This window comes from Bos mutus, chromosome 15, assembly GCF_027580195.1.
Source record: "Bos mutus isolate GX-2022 chromosome 15, NWIPB_WYAK_1.1, whole genome shotgun sequence".
Taxonomy (NCBI): Eukaryota; Metazoa; Chordata; class Mammalia; order Artiodactyla; family Bovidae; genus Bos; species Bos mutus.
This window is the reverse complement of record NC_091631.1, coordinates 78,957,597-78,981,557: the sequence shown is the minus strand read 5'-3', so window position 1 is coordinate 78,981,557 and position 23,961 is coordinate 78,957,597. Positions and strand designations below refer to the sequence as shown.

General features: G+C 35.5%; 1 protein-coding gene across 1 annotated transcript; it reads left to right on the top strand.

The window, feature by feature from the left end:
* Positions 1 to 955: 955 nt before the first annotated feature.
* On the top strand, positions 956 to 1,888 carry LOC102267058 (olfactory receptor 4C16). The gene is given in 1 exon segment (XM_005903399.2): positions 956 to 1,888. A coding segment is annotated over 1 exon segment (933 nt).
* The last annotated feature ends 22,073 nt before the right edge of the window (positions 1,889 to 23,961 follow it).

The following is a 23,961-nucleotide window of genomic DNA, read 5'->3' as shown; positions in this document are numbered from 1 at the left end:
GAACTATGCATTTTTTGAAGGGTGTTTTCAGAAATGGGAAAAAAGAAAACTGGAAATGGAAATATTTGTGATATTATCAACCACTGAAGAATGTTCACTTCTATCCATTGAAGTTCACTTCTCTCCATTAGTGTATGTCAAGTAGTAAATATCATAAAGTTGTTTCAAAGTAAGGACATTATATTTAAAGATTATAAGTGCTTTTTCTTCCTCTTTTTAAGCTGTCACATATGGAACAGAATGCACAACGGAGTGGATCACATTATAGACTAATAAAAATAAACATTTATATAAGCAAATATAACAAACAGTGATATATATAAAATATATAATATATTATATTATAATATAATAATTATATAATATATAATTATTAACATAAAATTGTATTAAATAATATGTAATTATATAATATAATTTATATTATATTATAATTATAATATAATAATATATATTATATATAATTGATATATAGAGGCATTTTTTTGGGTATGAGACTGGGCTATTTTTTACATTTATATTATGAACTTCCAAAGGCAGTAAAATATATACAAAATGCCAACTGATACAGTATCCAAACATACTCTCTCCCCTCTGATTAAATGAACATGAAAGTAATTAAATTAATATAATGGAGCTGTATTTCTTAATATTCATTAGGCAAAATTAATGATAATCATGTAAATTACACAAATGGTTGTATTTGAAGAGTGCTATAGAAAAGTTTAATTTTCACAGTCTTACAAGGGACTCATAATGACCCCATGAAGTTGTCATTACAACTTAAGTGTTGAGGTGCCTTGTTAAGAAACCACAACTAAAATGTCCATGATGAAGAATATTTGTCTCACTTAAAATATTCCAAAAAATCACACCTCACACCATGAATTAATTCTTTTCTATATTTTGCAGATAAAGCATTTAACACCCATCCCTTCTCTGCATTGATAAGATCATGCAGCTGAATAATAATGTGACTGAGTTTATTCTGCTTGGGTTGACACAAGATCCTGTTAGGAAGAAAATAGTGTTTACCACTTTCTTGATTTTCTATTTGGGGACCTTGTTGGGGAACTTTCTGATTATTACTACCATCAAGACCAGCAGGGCACTTGGGAGTCCAATGTATTTCTTCCTTTTCCATTTATCTTTGTCTGATACCTGTTTCTCTACATGCATAGCCCCTAGGATGATTGCTGATGCCCTTTTGAAGAATGCCATTATCTCTTTCAATGAGTGCATAGTACAAATTTTTTCATTCCATTTCTTTGGCTGCCTGAAGATCTTCATCCTCATCCTCAAAACTGTTGACTGCTATGTGGCCATCTGTAAGCCCCTGCATGACATGACCATCATGAGTCATCAAGTCTGTGGTGTGTTGGTGGCTGTGGCCTGGGTGGGGTCCTGAGTGCATTCTTCAGCTCAGATTTTTCTGACCCTGAGTTTACCTTTCTGTGGTCCCAATGTGATTGATCATTATCTATGTGACTTGCAGCCTTTGTTACAACTTGCCTGTACAGACACCTATGTGACCAACCTACTCTTGGTGTCCAACAGCGGGGCCATCTGTACAGTGAGTTTTGTTATGCTGATGTTCTCCTATGCTATCATCTTACATTCTCTGAGAAACCACAGTGCTGAGGGGAAGAAAAAAGCCCTCTCCACCTGCATCTCCCACATCATTGTGGTCATCTTGTTCTTTGGTCCTTGCATATTTATATACACTCGCCCTGCAACCACCTTCCCCATGGATAAGATGATAGCTGTGTTTTACACACTTGGAACACCTTTGATCAACCCTCTGATTTATACACTGAGGAATGCAGAAGTGAAAAATGCCATGAGGATGTTATGGAGCAAGAAGCTGGTCTCAGATGACAAAAGATGAATGGAAGTTTCAAAGTGTTCTTCATAGTTTGGATTGATCTAAAAGAAGCTCATAGACAATAATATCCTCTTATTATGGAGTTAATAAAATCCTAACTCAGAGCGTGAAGATTACTTCCTTTAGTAAAATGGGCAATGTGCCCACACATGCTAGTTAGTATTGAGTCAAATATTTGTAGAACTGACAGCATCAGGTACACAAAGTCACGTAAGATCATGGTCTTAGTTATTCACTGTTGTCTCTGCCTCTCTTGTCTGTCTAATATCACTGTGGTTTTGATCTACTGTTTTCTTCCCTTGCATTTACTTCTGGATTTCTCTGTTTAACATTACACTATATGCTTTTATCTACAGCCTGACATATTTTTGTCTCAAAGAGTTTATTTCTTAGATATTGTGATCAAATGTCTGATTGTTGACCTTCAGCTTGGTTGTTCTTACTGACTTCAGCATAAATCATCAGGTTCAAACAATAATAGTATATACATATTATAAAGACAAAATATCCTGCATCGAACCTGGACTGGCAATTCATTTCATATATGATATTATACATGTTTCAATGCCGTTCTCCCAAATCGTCCCACCCTCGCCCTCTCCCACAGAGTCCAAAAGACTATTCTATACATCTGTGTCTCTTTTGCTGTCTCGCATACAGGGTTATCATTATCATCTTTGTAAATTCCATATATAGGATCACCCAGAGGGATGGTATGGGGAGGGAGTAGGGAGGGGGGTTCAGGATGGGAAACACATGTATACCTGTGGCAGATTCATGTTGATGTATGGCAAAACCAATACAATATTGTAAAGTAATTAGCCTTCAATTAAAATAAATAAATTTGTATTAAAAAAAGACAAAATGTTTAATCTAGGAAACCTCTCTTCTTTTTCTTGGGTTATAGTTCAATTTATTTTATTTATTTTTTTTGTATGTTTGCCTAATTGTTCTAGAAAAGTGACAGAACATTATGACAAAATTCACACGTTTGTAGTATTTTTTCCTTAGGTAGGTTCTGACTGTTGGGGCTGACCTCATATTAACAATCCTTCTATTAAAAAAAAAAAAAAAAAACTTTTTGCTATTAAAATGATTCCTTCTATTTTGAGGGATCTATTAAGTTTTATCTTGAGCCATACCAATTATAATAGTATGTTTAAATATTACTTTATTATGATTATAGCATAGAAGCTGTAAATTAAGGAAGATATATCTATGTGAGCTTTAAAGAAATGTGTACATGTAGTCAATGGTAGGGAATTTATAAATAAGAGTTAATTGAATAAAAAACATTATAACCCAGAAGAGGGTATTTAGGCTTTGAAACATAGTTATATCACATATATGAATTGTTTTAGTGAGTTTTAAGACAATATAGAAAGTAGAGTAACTTAAGAAATACTGAGATATTTGGATGAAAATTAAATGTATCCAGTGGAGATGGATATCATCTTTCACCATTCATTATCACTGAAGTCTCTAATTACATGATCATTAAGAAATTTTCTGATTTGTCAGATTTCTTATTTGTATGTTTATCCATATAGAAAATTCAATAAGAGTATTTTTTGTTTATTTGGAACGTCTATTTCTATTATAAGCTAGTAATTTTATTATGAGTACTAAATTTGTATTACTTTCATTGTACCCAGAAGTTTATACTCTTTCTTTATCTTGAGAAAAAGATCAGTGTGGAAATGGAAACTTGTGAATTCTGCAATGAACTCTAGCACCTTTCTATACACATCTTTTTTTTTTTTTAATTCTGAGAACATCTTTTTTTTTTTTAATTCTGAGAATTTCAAGGCTAATCCCTCACAGTTTTTATTAATCACATCTGCTACAGTAAATAAGTCATCTGTGCTATCACATTCTATTCCCTTTGGATTTCTTGATATGTCATTATAAGAAAAAAACTAATAAATATATATTTTTAAAAATAGAAATTTCTGTTAAATGTGTTGAGCTACCCTTAAAAATATATTCCCTTTCCTTATAAACCCTCATTAAAATAAGGAACAAAATCATAAAATTATGTGTCAAAGCACATGACAGAAAAAACCAGACAGGAAATATCAGTTGGTAGAAGATTCTCATGTGTTTTTTGAAACATAGATATAAGTGGTAGATAACTAAGTAACTTAGCAGAGTAGAAGTTACAACCATCTGAGAAAAGAGATAAGTAAGACCATCAAGTTCCACAAAAAGTAGGCATGAAACATACATTGAATTATATAAAGATTATTTCCCCAGGTTACTTTCTGCTAGTCAGGTGACACTTCCTCTATTCCATCCCACCAAAGATTGGAAGTTTGTTATTTTTAAAAAATGAACAAAAGTGTTCCTGATATCACTGTGGAGGGCAGTGATAAAATGCACAACAGAATGTACAGAGAAATTAAGTGAAAATCTACATAGTGAAATGTGAGACCCTTTCTTCTCAGGGCTCCCAGGATGTCAGCAGTTAGTATACATCACGAGCTCACCATTTCCAGGACTAGGCACAAAGCCCAAGTAAGAGAATGGAACTGTTTGTTTTGTTTGGGGTTTTTTGGTGAGGGAATAAAATATAAGATCTGTATTATATACTCTAATTACCTTAAAATAATTATACCTCCAAATACGTACTCATTGCCTATAACATGTGTAGATTCCAAATGACTTTTTGCTGTTGTTGATGTTAACTTCCTTTGCCTTAAACATAAATAGTTTCTGCTTTCAGGTAAGATGGCAAGACTGGTGAATGGGAAGATAGAGTGATAGAGACCTGCCTTCAGATGAAAGGAAGAGGGGATGGTCACACATTGGGCCTAGCAACTTCTCTATTTTCCTCGATAATTTAGCTCTGATCCTATATCTATAACACTCATGCTCTGTAGCTGACTAGACCATTTTCTTACAACTTTCTAAGGTTAGTGGTCATCTATTAATATCTGGTTATTGACCTAAAACTATATAAAGGTCCTCATCTTATTTTTCCTGTCAAGGAAACAAACATTGTATTTTTGCCTATCATTTATGCTATTCAAAACAGATTTTCCAGTGAATGTTCATTTCCCATGTGCTGTTTAACATGAAAGAATGCTAAGCAGAGTTTAGTTGTTTTATTTCTTGCATATTAAAATTGCATTTATCACTTTAGAGAAAATGAATCAGGCACTGGGGTTCAATCAGGCTCACTTATTTATAGAAAATAAAGAATGTATCTTTTTGTTGTTTTTATAAAATCAAGTTAATAATAAGGATCCTTGTGCCTTAGGATAAACTAGAAAGTTATTAACAGTTCAGGGTTCTGGGAGTCCAGACTCCTGCCATAACTGCCATTCTCTGAGCTTGTCTGTGATTCTTTTTTTTTAATCTATTAATTTACATTTTTAAAATTCTCTATTGCCTTCATGTTGTCTGTTTACTCAAAATGTCTGCTTTCCCATGGCTCTGGGTTGTCAAGGTAGCAATTCTTTCTCCATGTATCTTACAATATTCTTCCCCTTTTCTCGGGTGTATGGGGCTTCCCTGGTGACTCAGATGGTAAAGTGTCTGTCTGCAATGCAGGACACCTGGGTTCGATCCCTGGGTTCAGAAGATCCCCTGGAGAAGGAAATGGCAGCCCACTCCAGTATTCTTGCCTGGAAAATCCCATGGACAGAGGAGCCTGGTAGGCTACTGTCCATGGGGTCGCAAAGAGTGGGACACAACTGAGTGACTTCACTTCACTCGAGTGTATCCAATTCCCTATTCAGAATTCCAGACAGGAAATCTGAGTAAACTTGCATTTGAATAGACTAAACTCAAGTCATTGGTCAAACCATGTAGTAACTCCCCAAGAAGTTGTTATCTCTGGTACAGCTGCTATGATATAGAAGAGTTGGTGTGGAGGATAATGGGGTAAATATTTATCCCCATTATCCGCAATTATCCCCAAGGCAATTTATCAAATTTATTTAGTATGGACCATTATTCATCATGCTGGGAAAAATGAGGAAAACATTATAGTAACTAATCAAAAATTTACCTGGACATTTTAAGTAAATGTGACTTGTTTTTTGTTTTGTTTCGTTTTGTTTTCTTCCTAGCTTTATTGAGAGACTATTGACATATGACATATAAGTTTTGTGATGATTTGATACAAGTATATATTGGAAAATGAGTATCACAATAAATTTACTTAATGCATTCACTCCAAATACTATTATGGGTGTGTATATGTGTGTGCTCATATGTGGTGATAATATATAAGATCTACTTTCTTGATAACATTCCAACATATAATCAGTTCAGTTCAGTCGCTTAGTCATGTCCAAGTCTTTGGGACCGCATAGACTGCAGCACACCAGGCTTCTCTGTCTATCACCAAATTCATGTCCATCTAGTCAGTGATGCCATCCAACATATAATACATTATTGTTAATTACAGTCACCATTCTACACATTAGATCACCCAAACACTTATTTTTAGGTGAGAATTTCTTTTCTTTAATTAATATTGCCCTATTTTTCCTACTTTCTGGCCCCTGGAAACCACCATTCTAGTATTTCTATAAGTTTAGCTGTTACAGACTCTGCATGTGAGAACACACAGTTTGTCTTTTTCTGTCTGACTTATTTTACTTAGCATAATGCCCTCAGGTTCCAGCCACATTGCTGCAGAAGGTAGGGTTTCCTTCTTTTATATTGTTTAAGAGTATTCCATTGCATATGCACACCACATTTTATTTTCCCATGAATCTTGATGTACACTTAGGTTATATCCATATTTGGTTATTGTGGATAACACCACATTAAACATGGGGGTAAAATATCTTTTTAAGACTTTTTTTTTCCCCCTTAGATATATATCCAGGTGTAGAATTGCTAAATCATTTGGTAGTTCTCTTTTTAATTCTTTGAGGAAACTTCATACTTTTTCCATAGTGGCTACATTGATTTACATTCCCACCAACAGTGCACAAGTGTTCCCTTTTCCACATCCTCAAACAAATCCTTGTTTTTATAACCCTTCATCTAGGAAGACTTGTACAGTTTTAGGACTTTTAAATTTGAGTAAGTGTGATGGGTTAATGGAGACTGACTAGTCTGCACAAAGAGGGAGCACCAGCACTTCAGGTTTCTTCTGCACCATTCTTTAATCCTAGGGTCTCAGAATCTCCTTACAAGCTCACACATCAAGTGATCTCTATCCCATTGTTGCAATCATGTTCCTTATTCCTCTTCCATAATGCCCTTTGTCTACCTTTCCTGTAGATCCAGTTTCATTTAGGCTGGAGGAAGGGAAATATGGCATCCAGTAATCACCAGTGTCAGGGAATCAAGGAATCATACTCTGGTATGTAGGTTAGTTTCTTTATTCATTTTTTATTTTGCATGAGCTGGAAGAAGGTGTGAAAACATTCAAGTCAACAGTGATAAAAAAAGAGAGGAAAAGAAATACATATAAAAAAAACAAATTTTGCTATGTAAACTTCCCACCTCAGTTTATAAACAGAACCATTCTGGCATTCAAGAGTTCTAGTAGTCTCTGATTCACTCTTTCTATTTCATCAAATCTATCATTAATTTGCCATTCTGACAATGTCTTATCAAATAATGTTTTAACATATTGACAAATATGACTGATTTTTCATATTGTTAAATCATTAACTCACTGTTTTGTATTTATATTTTATTACCATCTGTGTGTCTTTTACAAATATATGTTGCTTATTCAATGTCCATGCTGACCTTATCATATTTTTGTTGTTGTTCAGTCACTAACTCCTGTCCAACATTTTGTGACCCCATGGACTGCAGCATGCCAGGCTTCCCTGCCTTTCACTATCTCCCCGAGTTTGCCCATACTCATGTTCAGTGAGTCAGTGATGCCATCCAACCATCTCATCCGCTGTCACCCCCTTTCTGTCCTGCCCTCAATCTTTCCCAGCATCAGGGTCTTTTCCAATGAGTTGGCTTTTCGCATTAGTTGGCCAAAGTATTTAAGCTTCAGCATCAGTCCTTCCAATGAATATTCAGGGTTGATTTCCTTTATGATGGACTGGTTTGATCTCTTTGCAGTCCAATCAGCACATCACACTGATACAATTGGGTGTGTGTGTGTGTGATTATATAGGAATTTCTTTTAATTTTTTTTTTTTTTCTAAAAGACTTCAACTGTTTTAAAGAAAACTGCAATGAGAATTCTATCACCTTTAACTTAGTATTCTTTGCTACAGTTCAGGTATATTGATAACAAATCTAGGTGCTAAATTTAAACTAATCTAAATTTAGCTAATAAATTAAGCTCAACTTCTAGATAATGAATCTAGTAACAGAGTAATTATTTTGATTATTTTATGTGTCTCTTACTGCATAACAGATTACCACAAAGCAATATCCTAAAATAGCACCCATTTACTATCTCACAGTGTTTCTTGTCAGGAGTTTGAGTTTCTGTCATCAGTTCAGTTCAATCGCTCAGTCATGTCCTACTCATTGCAACCCCATGAACTGCAGCACACCAGGCCTCCCTGTCCATCACCAATATCCGGAGTTCACCCAAACTCATGTCCATCGAGTCGGTGATGCCATCCAGCCATCTCATCCTCTGTTGTCCCCTTCCCGTACTGCCCCCAAACCCTCCCAGCATCAGAGTCTTTTCTAATGAGTCAACTCTTCGCGTGAGGTGGCCAAAGCTTCTGTCATCAGTGAGGTCAAAATCAAAGATCTACTGGGCTGGGCTTTAATCTGCAGGTTCCAGGGAAGAATTGCTTTCTGGTCCATTCAGATTGTTGTCAAAATTCAGTTCCTGTAATTATAGGACTGAGGTCCTGATTTCCTCACTGGCTTTCAGTTAAGGGTCATTCTCAGCAGGTTGAAGTCCTTGAATGTAACCCTCTGTCTTCAAATGCAATCGTGCATGTAATTCTTCCTGATTGCACTCTGAATTTCTATAATTCCTCTTCTGTTATCAGCCAGGGAAAATTCTCTGTTTTTAAAGAACTTATGGGTTTAAATTAGAGTTCAAATATGACTCAAAGTTAACTGATTTAGTAACCATAATTAAATTTTTGAAAAATCCCTTATGACATGTAATTTAACATAGATGTGATATATTACCATACTTAAAATCCCAAGGGTTCAGGCAGGAAATCTTGAGGGGCATTTTGGCATTATGCTTACTGCAGAAATATAGGAGTCTTTTTAAAAATCATAGCTTTAGCAAAAGAATCAGAGAATATATCATTCCATATTTCAAAAGGATAGCTCTATTATTTCTATTAAGTATGTCATCTTTCTATTCTCTATCAAAATTTTATCCATGAGAAAAGATAACATTCCCTTCGACATGGAAACAGCCTTTGAAGATATATGTGACATTTTAAAATCAATTTAAATGAACATTTAGGTGGAGCTTCCCTTGGTGGCTTAGATGGTAAAGAATTTACCTTCAATGCAGGGGACCTGGGTTCAATCCCTGGGTCAGGAAGATCCCCTGGAGAAGGTAATGGTTACCCACTCTAGGATTCTTGCCTGGAGAATTCTGTGGACAGAGGAGGAGCCTGGTGGGCTACAGCCCATGAGAGTTGGACATGACTGAGCAACTGACACTTTCACTTCACTTTCACTCTTACACGTCAGTGGTAAAGAACCTGTCTGCCAATGAGATTTAAAAGATGCAGGTTCAATCCCTGGATTGGGAGCATCCCCTGGGGGAGGATATGGCAACCCATCCCAGTATTCTTGCCTGGAGAATCCCATGCACAGAGGAGCCTGGCAGGCTATAGTCCATAGGGTTGCAAAGAGTCAGACTCAATAGCAATAATACTATCACTAATAATAGAGAATACATATTAATTATGTATAATGAAATATATATTCTCATTATATTTGTAATAAAGAATCTGAATCCAAATTAATTAAAAATCTTTCCCAAAGTCACATTGCTGCTTAAAAGTACATTTGGTAGTCATACAGACTTTCTAGCTTTAAGCATCTTAGGTGGTATACACCTAAGATAAGTTATCCTGGACATTTGGTCTCTTACATAAAATTGCTACTTCTTCTCTTGAGTACTTAGATGCATATCTAATTAGTTTTGACACTGTTGCTCTGTCCCCTCATTGGCCATCTTCCTGTTATTATCACATTCACACACACCATGCACATACACACATGAAAATAATCATTCCTCCTTGCCATGTTTTTGACATTAAAAGCACAAAAATTAAATTGTAGGCAGTGGAACACAATTATAAGTTTAGTTCAAGTAAAATGCAAAAGTAAATTATTTTAATTGTATGCTACTTTGATGTCATTAAATAATCAAAACTATGGTGGTGGTGGTTTAGTTGTTAAGTTGTGTCTGACTCTTGCAACACCATGGACTGTAGCTTGCTAGCTCTTCTGTCCATGGCATTTCCCAGGCAAGAATACTGGAGTGGGTTGCCATTTCTTTCTCCAGGGGATCTTCCCAACAGAGTGACTAAACCCACATCTCCTGCCATGTGGTCAGATTCTTTACTGACTGAGCCACCAGTGAAGCCCAATCAGAATTATAAAGATTATCTTATTCATTTACTTTATCCCTGCTGTTGAAATTCTATTAGAACAGACTGTATAACTTGAATACCAGTGCATAGCTGGAGTCTTAACTATACAGTTAAAATTTTAAACATGGTTTTGAAATATTCAGCTCATTATTTTATCATTTTACTCTAAATTAAATATCCAGAAATGTTGATTAAGTACTTACTATGTGTCAAGTGTTGCAGTACTTTTTACAATTGTTGTAGCATTAGAGAAGCATTTTGGCCAGAGTCAGTTTCTAATATGCTAGTTAGAAAGAAAGTGAAAGAAAGTGAAGTCGGTCAGTTGTGTCTGACTCTTTGCGACCCCATGGACTACAGCCTACCAGGTTTCTCTGTCCATGGGATTTTCCAGGCAAGAGTACTGGAGTGAGTTGCCATTTCCTTCTCCAAGGGATCTTCCTGACCCAGGGATTCTCCTGAATTGCGGGCAGACGCTTTACCCTCTGAGCCACCAGGGAAGCCGTACTAGTTGCCTATTGTCAAATTACCTCTTTCGTGCCTCTGTGGAAACAGTACTAGGACTCTTACCACAGTTAGCTCTTTATCATGACGGTTTTCAATTACCGCTATAATGCTTGCCATCATTAAAATTTGAATTATTAAATACAAAATGAGAAACAGTTGACCCTGATGTCACTGAGTTCATAATCTATTGCAAAGATAAGAGACTATCAATATTTAGCACACACACACAAAGCCCAAATCAAAACAAACAAGCAAAAACCTCAGACTGTCTATGAAAGGTAAATCAAATGATCTGGTGAAATTATATACTGGGATTAGAATGTGTTGGTTTGGGGTATGGATTTATTGCTGAAAAAATAATATAATCAGGATAAACTTAGTGGAAATGTAGATGTTTAACTTTGGTCTAATTACATTTTAAAATTTTCAATATAGTTCTTTAACATCCTATTGAAAAATCCAAACCAACTTTTTGGCCAACACAAAATTATAATGAATACCTCAGGTTTTATTCCCTGTGTAGAAAGTCAAAAATGAATTTTAAAACTTTTTGGTCACTGATTATTAAACCTACATTTGATATTTGAAGCAATCTAAAAGAACATATTTTATAAAGCACACTTGAAAAGCTAGAGTGGAAGCAGATTAAAATCACCAGGGTTTATTTTTATCTACCTTGTCAAATAATTACTATAGGGACTGCCATTGGAACTGCACCTGGGTTCCTCTCGTGCGTTTAAATAGCCCTCCTGACTTCTTCACTGCAGATTTACCAGGAGCTCCCAAAGCCCGTGCATGTAGGGAGCTGGACTTGCTGATCGAAAGGAAAAAGACAAGAAAGAAAGGTCTATATGTGTTTGATGTATTTTCCTGCAATTTTGTGACATAATTCTCATTCTTATTTTGAGTATACCTAAAATAGATGTTAAAATATTTATTTTAAATATAATTTGTACAAAGCATGAGATTTTTCGTTGCTTTTATCCCTTAAGAGATTTATTATTATTTAGATTTAGGAGACAAGTGTGCATGTGTGTGTGTGTGTGTGTGTGTGTGTTTATAGGTTGTCTTGAGTTTAAGAAGTCAAGGATATTCCTTCATGTTGATTGGAATTGGTGATACTAAATATGTGAGTTCTCTTTTGCTTCCTTTTTATATCTTTTCTTTCTTCCTTATTTCTTTATACTTGCATGCATAACTTTATGTAGTCATCTCTTTAAATTGCTATAGCATGACCAATCCTTATCTACTTTTTAGTCCAAAGAAATTATTTTTTCAGAAACGTGTATTTTTTTAAAATATATCTGCTTGGTAACTATGTCTTTTATAGATTTAACAGCCTTTTAAGCTTATAAGTTATTATGTGACAATCTGTGATTTTAATAGGTCACATAAGAACTTGAATTCTGTGTTAACAGAAATGGACAATAGAAATGCTATCTTGAAATTCTGATGTCAAACTTGGGACAGTTAGATGCTAGGACGGAAGGGTAAGAGAATTCTAGAATGTTTTACAATATACTTTTGATAGAAAAACAATGAGAAAAAAAGTTGAAAGAATGTTAAATCATTAAACAAGACAAGAAATAAGTGAAATAAAGATGATAAAAATGATGAAAACTAATTTATAAATGATTTAGTAATTCACTTGATTTTTGAAAGGAATAATTTTTGGAGCTGGAAAAAAACAGCTTGAGAACTACGGTTCTTCATTTTCTTAAGAGGAAAGAGATACTCATCAAGTGTGAGGATTTTTTATCTAAGTCATGTGATCAGGGAGTGGCAGATCAGGAGCAGAGCCTGAATCCTCTGCCTTCCTGTATCATACGTCTGGTATTTAGAATGAATAGTGATAGCATAGGCAGACATTTCAGTGACCACAGCCAGAAAAATTCCCATTATGTAACCAATAGCTATTTCTGTAAAAAAATGTAGATTAGGTGTGTGTATGTATATATATACATTTTTAATTTTTTTAATTTTTTAAAAAATTAAAAAATTTTTAATATTTTAAAAATTTTACATATATTTTCAAATTGAAAAAACAACTGCTGAAAACTAGAAAACAACAAGTAAAATATGTGGATGAAATAGTTATTCTCTTGAAGGGTTCGTTTCAATTATTTTTAATTGTAAAAGAGATTATCTTTTATAAGGTACTGGAGGTCTCCATAAATAAAGTTTTAAACTTTATTTCTGTTCTTCCACTTGTAAAGTGGGTAATCCAATTACCTATTTTATAACCTGGTAGTTAATTTGGAATTTTCAGTAGTGATTAGTTTTCAAAACACTTTATGACTTTTATAGAAATCTGTACTCAGTGGTATGTTAAACTCATTGAAGAAAAAGTATTCCTTGAGCTCCCCTTGTCTTATAAATGGTGAAACATCTATAGAATATTAGTCCTTTTTGAATTAATAATGAAAGAGTTACTATTTAGCTAGTTATTGCAATGCACTAGATGTCCATATCTGTACCTAAATGCTTTATATGGATCTTTTAACTGGATTCTCACAAGAATCTTATGTAATAGGTACTATTATCATCACTGTTTTCACATGAAAAAAATGCAAGGCTCAGAGAATATGTAACTCACCTAAGATTATTTAACAGTTAAGTAGCGGGCCACCTACTGGAACCCATTTAGTTGAACTCAAGCACTCTCCTTAACTATTGATAAGCTGTCTTTTGGGGGATATTATTGCCAATTTTATTTTAAGAACTGAAGATTACTCAGTTCTCTTTTCTTTCTTTTTTTTTAGTATGGAGTATTTATTAATTTTGCTTTTTAATATACTTAATTTATTATTTTTTATTTTTTATTATTATTATTTTTTACTTTAAAATATTATATTGGTTTTTGCCATACATCAACATGCATCCGCCACGGGTTCTCTTTTCTAAGAAACACTTTCTTTGAGACTGAGAAACCAAGATGATCCTGAACATGAGGGGGCTAGTTTTTTTTTTTTTTTTTTTTTTTTATTCCTTTTTTGAACATTGTGGTAAGGGAAAATAAGCCTTGGTTTCTTAACCATCTCTGTCAGGATGTTCTCCATGTAGATTTTTTAAATGAATATATAACAGAGCTGGTGTTTTCAGTTAATTAGAAGGAGTTTATATAATGACCTTTCTAGTGAGTCCCTTGAATATCAAATACCTTTCATGTAGCACACCCTAATTATTTAGCATCCTCTGCTGCAAATTCACTATTTCCTGCTATAAAAGCTGTAATAAGAGTCAGTGTTGGTTCAGCAAAACAAGGAGGAGTGAAAAAAGAGCAAATTTAAAATTTGATCCCTCAATAATAACAGCTATTAGATTTAACAAATGATCTTGGAATTTAATTAAATCCTACCAGAACTACAAATGTATAACTAGACTTTTTAATGTTGCTACAAAATCCATGCCATGTAAAAGGAGAAGCTGCTGCTGCTGCTGCTAAGTCACTTCAGTCGTGTCCGACTCTATGTGACCCCATAGACAGCAGCCCACCAGGCTCCCCCATCCCTGGGATTCTCCAGGCAAGAGCACTGGAGTGGGTTGCCATTTCCTTCTCCAATAAAAGTAGAAGCAGATATTAGTATAAATGTAGGTGTATATATAGATGTGTTTCCCATTTCCGTATCTTAGATACCTCTTTGTGGAGAAAAGTTGGGGGGTGAAATGCATCAGTTTGTTATGTTTACATATTTAATTACAGCTGATGGCATCAATGTCTACATTTGTTGCATTCGTTAAGAAAATGATGTAAATGAGAAATAAGTTATATGTGTGTTCTGAATTCTAGTAAAGGATTGGTTTATATTTTATTTTAATCTCATTCATTATGTATTGTATACTTCTTAAACCATATTACAAAATAAGAGATTTTAAATGAATTTTAATTATGGAAGCAATACTGACATTACACCTTCTTTCGTAAAGAAATCAAAGTGTTGTTTACCACCGAAATCCCCTCTGGCCATCTCTCTTTTTGTTGCTGACAAGTAAATCTTTCCTCCACACTTTTCCATGTTAATTTATAAGTACAGAGGTTCTGATAACAACTGCACAATATTCAGTGGACATGATTTTTGTTTTTTTAACATACAGGTATTATACTTTGATTATGTTTTATTCAAAATATATCTTAGTGATTTATATCAGGGTAGATGTGACACATGGATTCAACATTAAAATTTCCTCATAGTTTTCTTAATAAAAACATAACACATCTTATTTCTATTCTATTTTCAAGTATTTAGGTCATTTCTTTTTTTTTTTTTTTTTTTTTTTTTTAATGGAGACAAGTCTTCAACAAATGTCTTTATGTAGTTTCAGGGAAAGTTGCTCTGGGTCACACATAAAAATTGTATATGTACAAACTTTTTATTTTTATGAAGTTGATGAGTGGAGATAACATCTCATTGTTTATTCTGCATTACTCTGATTTTAAGGAGATTGCGTATTTTCATACACATCTGATTGGCTACTGGTAGCTTCCTTTCTATGCATTGCCTAGTGAAATGCATTGTTCTTTTAGAAAACTGGGCTATATATCTTGAATTTATTGACTTATAGGATTTGTATTTATCTAATTTTGTCACTTTTTTGCTTCTAATTTATTTGTTTTTAATTGGAAGATATTTTCTTTACAATATCACATTGGGTTTTGCCATACATCACCATGAATCAGCCATAGAGACAGGAGTCATTTTGCCATTTTTTAAAATATTTTGTCCATGTGGGATTTTATCATGCAGAAAATTTAAATGTACTATATGATTCTTTATGAATTTGCTTTAGTACTTTGCTTTATAAATTTCCTATACTATGATAGAAATTGTTTCTAATTATTTTTCAAACATTTTTTTCTAATTTTACTTGATACATTTATATCTTTCAATTATCTGGAATATAATCTTTTTATGTGTCCTATGAGGTGTGCCCTTTTGTGTGCCTTTTTTTCCCTCCAGAGAGTAATTCAAAGTCCTCACACCCAGTTACTGAAAAGTCCATTATTTTACATCAGCTTGAAATTTCAATAAAGCATATACTAAATTTCAACATACTTATATGTTTACTTATTGACTATGTTCAAGTGAAGCAATTTGTCTTTAGCAGTTACTCTTTAACTGCCACAGTTTTATAATATGCTTCGATTCTGAAAGGTATGTCTTTCCTTTGTGTACTTTCTTTTTAAAAGTTAGGTTAACTATGTTGATTATTAACTGTTTCTTAAGTTTGAAATCAAATTCTCAAATTCAGGAAAAATTGTCAGAACTTTTGTTTTAATTGCTGAATGTATTGATTAATTTAGAAAAAACAACATTCCTTTAATGTCAGATGGAGTAAAGTGCAGTATTCAATTGCTCTTATAACATTTCAGAAACACATGTATCAATGCATAAGCTTTATCTTTTTATGAAATGGAACTTTGAGTGTAACAGTTTTGTGAAATATTTTATACCAGGTTGCATATAGGAAGAGAAATAGTGTTATATTTTTCACCAAAGAGAAATTTCATTTTAATTAAAATATTCTATGACTTGGTCCTGTGAGCATGTAATAAGCCTGGTTTAAAAAAAAAAAAAAGGAATTTCAATTCAAGGAGGCACAAGATGATGGAAGGCATTAAGTGAAAATGAATCTTTAAATGCAGTCTGCCCCTCCCTTCATGATGCTGTCATAAAAGGAAGCGCTAGAAAGTGGGACTAAAGGACAAAAATGATGGAATTTCCTATGTTAGCCTGGAAAGTGAACTGGGAAATAGGTTGATTACTGGAAGGCAAAATGTACTGCTCAGCTGCTCAGTCATGTTTGACTCTTTGCAACCCCATTGAGTGTAGCCCCCGAAGCTCCTCTCTGTGTGAAATTTTCTAGGCAGAAAAATGGAGCAAGTTGCCATTTCCTACTCCAGGGGAATCTTCCTGAGCCAAGGATCTAACCTGCATCTCTTGCATCTCCTGCATTGGCAGGATTCTTTATCACTGTGCCACTGAAGAAGCCAAATGTACCAGAAGCCCATACAATGGAGCAAACTTTCCCCAAAGATGTGTTCTTTGCTCTTTCTTGGCCTCCATTTTGAAACTGTTCAGGAGAAAGTTTCTTAAGACACTTTCTGAAATTGTCACCCAGATGTTCCATATTTAAAATTATGACCTCATTGAAATCTAATGATGTTATTAAACTGTCAAAATTTGGCATACATTTAGTTACTGGGGAGCACTAAGAATTATAGTGAGCCTCCTGCCCTTGAAGAACAAATAACCTTCATGCTATTTCATATGTACCAGAGACTGAAAAATCACTCTTAAGGTAGAATACTGAAATTTCATCTAAAATTTGACACCCCCCCACCACAATGTTTCATCTTTTATTTGTTCTGCCCTTCATAGTAGATGTGAGATTGAGGAATTTACCATAATTGCATAAGTTAATTTTTCTTGGAATATAATTGCTTTACAATGTTGTGTCAGTTTCTGCTGCACAATGAAGTGAATCAGCTATATGTATACATATATTTCCTCTCTCATCATGGTCAACAAAAGAGTCTGAAATGCAGTACTTGAATGCAATCTCAAAAACGACAGAATAATCTCTGTTCGTTTCCAATGCAAACCATTCAATATTACAGTAATCCAAGTCTATGCCCCAACCAGTAACCCTGAAGAAGCTGAAGTTGAATGGTTCTATAAAGACCTACAAGACCTTTTAGAACTAGCACCAAAAAAAGATGTCCTTTTCATTATAGGGGACTGGAATGCAAAAGTAGGAAGTAAAGAAATACCTGGAGTAACAGGCAAATTTGGCCTTGGAATATGGAATGAAGCAGGGCAAAGACTAATAGAGTTTTGCCAAGAAAATGCACTGGTCATAACAAACACCCTCTTCCAACAACACAAGAGAAGACTCTACACATGGACATCACCAGATGGTCAACACCAAAATCAGATTGATTATATTCTTTGCAGCCAAAGATGGAGAAGCTCTATACAGTCAGCAAAAACAAGACCAGCAGCTGACTGTGGCTCAGACCATGAACTCCTTATTGCCAAATTCAGACTTAAATTGAAGAAAGTAGGGAAAACCACTAGACCATTCAGGTATGACCTAAATCAAATCCCTTATGGTTATAAAGGGGAAGTGAGAAATAGATTTAGGGCCTAGATCTGATAGATAGAGTGCCTGATGAACTATGGAATGAGGTTCATAACATTGTACAGGAGACAGGGATCAGGGCCATTCCCATAGAAAAGAAATGCAAAAAAGCAAAATGGCTGTCTGAGGAGGCCTTACAAATAGCTGTGAAAAGAAGAGAAGCAAAAAGCAAAGGAGCAAAGGAAAGATATAATCATCTGAATGCAGAGTTCCAAAGAATAGCAAGAAGAGATAAGAAAGCCTTCTTCAGTGATCAATGCAAAGAAATAGAGGAAAACAACAGAATGGGAAAGATGACGGAATCTCTTCAAGAAAATCATAGTTACCAAAGGAACATTTAATGCAAAGATGAGCTCGATAAAGGACAGAAATGGTACGGACCTAACAGAAGCAGAAGATATTAAGAAGAGATGGCAAGAATACACAGAAGAACTGTACAAAAAAGATCTTCACGACCCAGATAATCACAATGGTGTGTTCACTGATCTAGAGCGAGACATCCTGGAATGTGAAGTCAAGTGGGCCTTAGAAAGCATCACTATGAACAAAGCTAGTGCAGGTGATGGAATTCCAGTTGAACTATTCCAAATCCTGAAAGATGATGCTGTGAAAGTGCTGCACTCAATATGCCAGCAAATCTGGAAAACTCAGCAGTGGCCACAGGACTGGAAAAGTTCAGTTTTAATTCCAACCCCAAAGAAAGGCAATTCCAAAGAATGCTCAAACTACCGCACAATTGCACTCATCTCACACTCTAGTAAAGTAATGCTCAAAATTCTTCAAGCCAGTCTTCAGCAATATGTGAACCGTAAACTTCCAGATGTTCAAGCTGGTTTTAGAAAAGGCAGAGGAACCAGAGATCAAATTGCCAACATCTGCTGGATCATAGAGAAAGCAAGAGAGTTCCAGAAAAACATCTATTTCTGCTTTATTGACTATGCCAAAGCCTTTGACTGTGTGGATCACAATAAACTGTGGAAAATTCTGAAAGAGATGGGAATACGAGACCACCTGATCTGCCTCTTGAGAAATTTGTATGCAGGTCAGCAAGCAACAGTTAGAACTAGACATGGAACAACAGACTGGTTCCAAATAGGAAAAGGAGTTCATCAAGGCTGTATATTGTCACCCTGCTTATTTAACTTACATGCAGAGTACATCATGAGAAACACTGGACTGGAAGAAACACAAGCTGGAATCAAGATTGCCGGGAGAAATACCAATAACCTCAGATATGCAGATGACACCACTCTTATGGCAGAAAGTGAAGAGGAACTAAAAAGCCTCTTGATGAAAGTGAAAGAGGAGAGTGAAAAAGTTGGCTTAAAGCTCAACATTCAGAAAACGAAGATCATGGCATCTGGTCCCACCACTTCATGGGAAATAGATGGGGAAACAGTGGAAACAGTGTCAGACTTTATTTTTCTGGTCTCCAAAATCACTACAGATGGTGACTGCAGCCATGAAATTAAAAGACGCTTACTCCTTGGAAGGAAAGTTATGACCAACTGCGGGGAGCTGGTGGGAGGCACTCCACCCATGGCAAAGGTCATGAGGAAGGAGACTCGACATACGCAAAGGCGGAATCGAGCCCGGAGTCCCCTGGAAATCCTCGAACATCTACCCGCATAACCAGAGCCTGCCTACTTTACTACTTTGTGCTCTCACCTACACCTCTGACTTTATGGGGGGCTGTCCCCCACCACCTCTTTCAGAGAAGGAGTTAACGTAGAGCTCCAGTTAATAAAAACTCCTGGGCGTGACAAGAGTGTTTTAACCTACAAACTCCTCTGAAGGTTCTCTAGCCTGCCTGACAGGCTTGTCCGGCCACATGTGATTGCTCACAGCCTCCCAACCGTGAGAGGCACGAGATGCTTTAAACCTTCTAAAAACAGGTTTTGTAGAGAAGTTAGAAAACTATTAGTGTAAGTATAATGGGCTGATTAGAAATTGTATTGGTGAAGGGTTTTTCATTTGTTGAGCCAATGTTTGTTGCTAAGTCTCCACATCTCCTGCCCTTACACACATTAATGAATATATAGAAGAAATAAGTATTAACCTTTTATATAAATCACGTTAGACCTTAAGCTAAGTAAATTATTTCCTTAACTAAAATCCACTACACCCTCACCCTATAGGAATGTAACTTTATTTGGGTGGCGTCTGTTTTAAGAATAATCACCCCTGGAGAAATAAGTGTTGACTGACTGCTGTCACAAGGAGAGGGTCATAAATTGTCAGCAGGCCCCTGGCCAGAAGATGATGTAACACCCTAAGACCTCTGTATACATTTGTATGAAGCACCTGACTTTAATAAAAGTCAGGACTGCTGTCCCTGCATGACTTTTGTATAACATCTCCGTGTATAAAAACAGACTCTGGAAAATAAAGAATTGGGATCAGTTTCTCGAAATACTGGTCTCCCCATGTCACTCTCTCTCAAACTCTGGCTGAGTCTCCATCTGGAGTGCGGAACCCGCCATGCTTACTAATTATGCCTGGGCTTCTAAGATCCAACTGGGAAGGCCTCAGTGTCTCCTCTCCTTCAGGAGAATGGAAGGACGCCTGTGGCTTACGTAAGTGGTACAAACTTCTTCTTCTTCTTCTTCTTCTTCTTCTTTTTTTGTGTGTGTGTTTTTTAGTTTTATTTATTTTTTTAATTTTATTTTATTTTTAAACTTTACAATATTGTATTAGTTTTGCCAAATATCGAAATGAATCTGCCACAGGTATACCTGTGTTCCCCATCCTGAACCCTCCTCCCTCCTCCCTCCCCATACCCTCTCTCTGGGTCGTCCCAGTGCACCAGCCCCAAGTTTTATTGGTCTCCCACGTAAACCAAGCTACTCAGCCTCTTTTCTCCACTGAATTTTCCTACTGAGCTATCCTCATTCTATTACTCTTTTTATCTCTAATTAATATCTAATTAAAGCTATTGTATCCTGATCTTCGCTGACGCCATCCCCACTTTGAACTCCCTGGATCAGCCAGGTCTGGACCTCGAAGACGCTTACTCCTTGGAAGGAAAGTTATGACCAACCTAGATAGCATATTCAAAAGCAGAGACATTACTTTGCCAACAAAGGTTCGTCTAGTCAAGGCTATGGTTTTTCCTGTGGTTTTTCATGTGTGGATGTGACAGTTGGACTGTGAAGAAGGCTGAACACTGAAGAATTGATGCTTTTGAACTGTGGTGTTGAAGAAGACTCTTGAGAGTCCCTTGGACTGCAAGGAGATCCAACCAGTCCATTCTGAAGGAGATCAGCCCTGGGATTTCTTTGGAAGGAATGATGCTAAAGCTGAAACTCCAGTACTTTGGCCACCTCATGCGAAGAGTTGACTCATTGGAAAAGACTCTGATGCTGGGAGTGATTGGGAGCAGGAGGAGAAGTGGACGGCAGAGGATGAGATAGCTGGATGGTATCGCTGACTCTGATGGACGTGAGTCTGAGTGAACTCCGGGAGTTGATGATGGACAGGGAGGCCTGGCGTGCTGTGATTCATGGGGTCGCAGAGTCGGACACGACTGAGCGACTGATCTAATCTAATCTGATTTCCTCTCTCTTGAGTCTTCCTTCCACCTACCCATCCCACTCATTTAGGTCATCACAGAGCACCAAGCTGAGTTTCCTGTATTTTATAGTGTGTTCCCACTAGCTAGCTAGCTATTTTACACATGGTGGTGCATATATGTCAATCCTAATCCCCCAATGTGTTTCACCTTCACCTTCCTCCACTGTGTCCACATGTCCATTCTCTATGTCTATGTCTCTATTTCTGCCTTGGAAATACATTCATCTGTACCATTTTTTCTAGATTTCTCATATATAATTATTAATATGCAATATCCCCTTTTTTTTCTTTTCTGACACTTCATTCTGTTTGACAGACCACATCTCTACAAATGACCCTATTCTGTCATTTTTATGGCTAAGTAATATTCCATTGTGTATATGTACCACATCTTCTTTATCCACTCACCTGTCATTAGGCATTTAGCCTGTTTCCATGCCCTGGCTATTGTAAATAATGCTACAATAAATACTGGGGTAAATGTGTCTTTTTGAATTCTGGTTCTCTCAAGGTATATGTCCAGGAGTGGGCTTGTTTGTTCATATTGTAGTTCTATGGTTAGTTTCTTTAAGGAATATTCATACTGTTCTCTACAGTTACTGTATTAACTTACATTCCCTCCAACCATGAAAGAAGGTATTCTTTTTTTCCATACTCCCTCCAGCATTTATTGTTTGTATTTTTTTTTTATATATAATGGCCATTCTGACCATTGTGAGGTGAAACCTCATTGTAGTTTTGATTTTCATCTTTTCATGTGTCTCTTGACCATCTGTATGTTTTCTTTAGAGAGATGTCTCTTTAGGTTTTCTGCCCATTTTTTGATGGTTATTTGCATTTTGATATTGAGATCCATGAGTAGTTTGTATATTTTGGAAATTAATCCTTTATCTGTTGCTCCATTTGAAAATGCTTTCTCCCATTTTGAATATTTTCTTCCTATCTTGCTTATTGTTTCTTTTGCTGTACAAATGTTTTTGAGTTTAATTAGGACCTGTTTGCTTTTGTTTTTTTTTTTTTTTTCATTAAGATAGGAAGTGGATCAAAAATCTTGCTTATGTCAAAGAGTATTTCTCCTATGTATTCTTCTAGCAATTGTATAGTGTTCAGTGTTACATATAGGTCTTTTGTCCATTTTGATTTTATTTTTGTGTATGATATAGTAGGCCAACTTTCCCAACACCATTACTGAAGAGACTGTCTTTTCTCATTGTATATTCATGCCTCGTTTGTCATACATTAGGTGCTCATAGGTGTGTGGGCTTATTTCTGGGCTTCTATCCTATATCATTTATCTATATTTTTATTTTTGTGCCAGTAAAATTCTGTCTTGATTACTTTAGCTTGAAGTATAGCTTGAAGTCACAGTCACAGCTCTGTATTTCTTTTGCAAGATTACTTTGAATATTCGAGGTCTTCTTTGTTTCTATCAGTCAGTTCAGTTCAGTTCAGTCACTCTGTCATGTCTGACACTTTAAGACCCCATAGACTGTGTTTCCATACAAATTGTAAATATTTTTGTTCTAATTCTATGAAGAATGCTATTGGTAATTTTATAGGGATTGCATTGAATCTATAGATTTATTTCAATAGAATATTCAATTTCACACTATTTATTCTTCCGATCCAAGAACATAATATATTTCTCCATCTGTTTGTATCATCTTTGGTTTCTTTCATTTCAGTGTTTTATAGTTTTCTGAGTATAGGTCTTTTGTTTCATTAGGTAGGTTTGTTCCTGGGCATTTTATTCTTTATGTTGCAGTGGTAAATGGGGTTGTCTCCTTAATTTTTCTTTCTGCTCTTTCATTGTTAGTGTATAGGAATGCAGGGGATTTCTGTGCATTAGTTTTCTATCTTTCAACTTTACCAAACTTGTTGGTTCACTCCAGTAGTTTTCTGGTGACATCTTTAGGATTTTCTATGTGCAATATTATGTAATCTGCAAACAGATAATTTTACTTATTCTTCTCCAATTTATATTCTTTTCTTTATCTTCCCAGATTGCCATGGCCAGGACTTCACAAACTATGTTGAATAATAGTGGTGAGAGTGGAGCCTTGTCTTGTTCATGATTTTAGGGGAATGGTTTCACCACTGAGAATGGTATTTGCTCTATATTTGTCATGGATGGTCTTTATTAACTTGAGGTATGTTCCTTCTATGCCCACTTTCTGAAGAGTTTGTACCATAAGTAGGTGTTGAATTTTGTCAAAATTTTTTCTACTTATATTGAGACGATTCAGTCAGTTCAGTCACTCAGTTGTGTCCAACTCTTTTTGACTCCATGGACTGCAGCACATCAAGCTTCCCTGTCCATCACCAACTCCT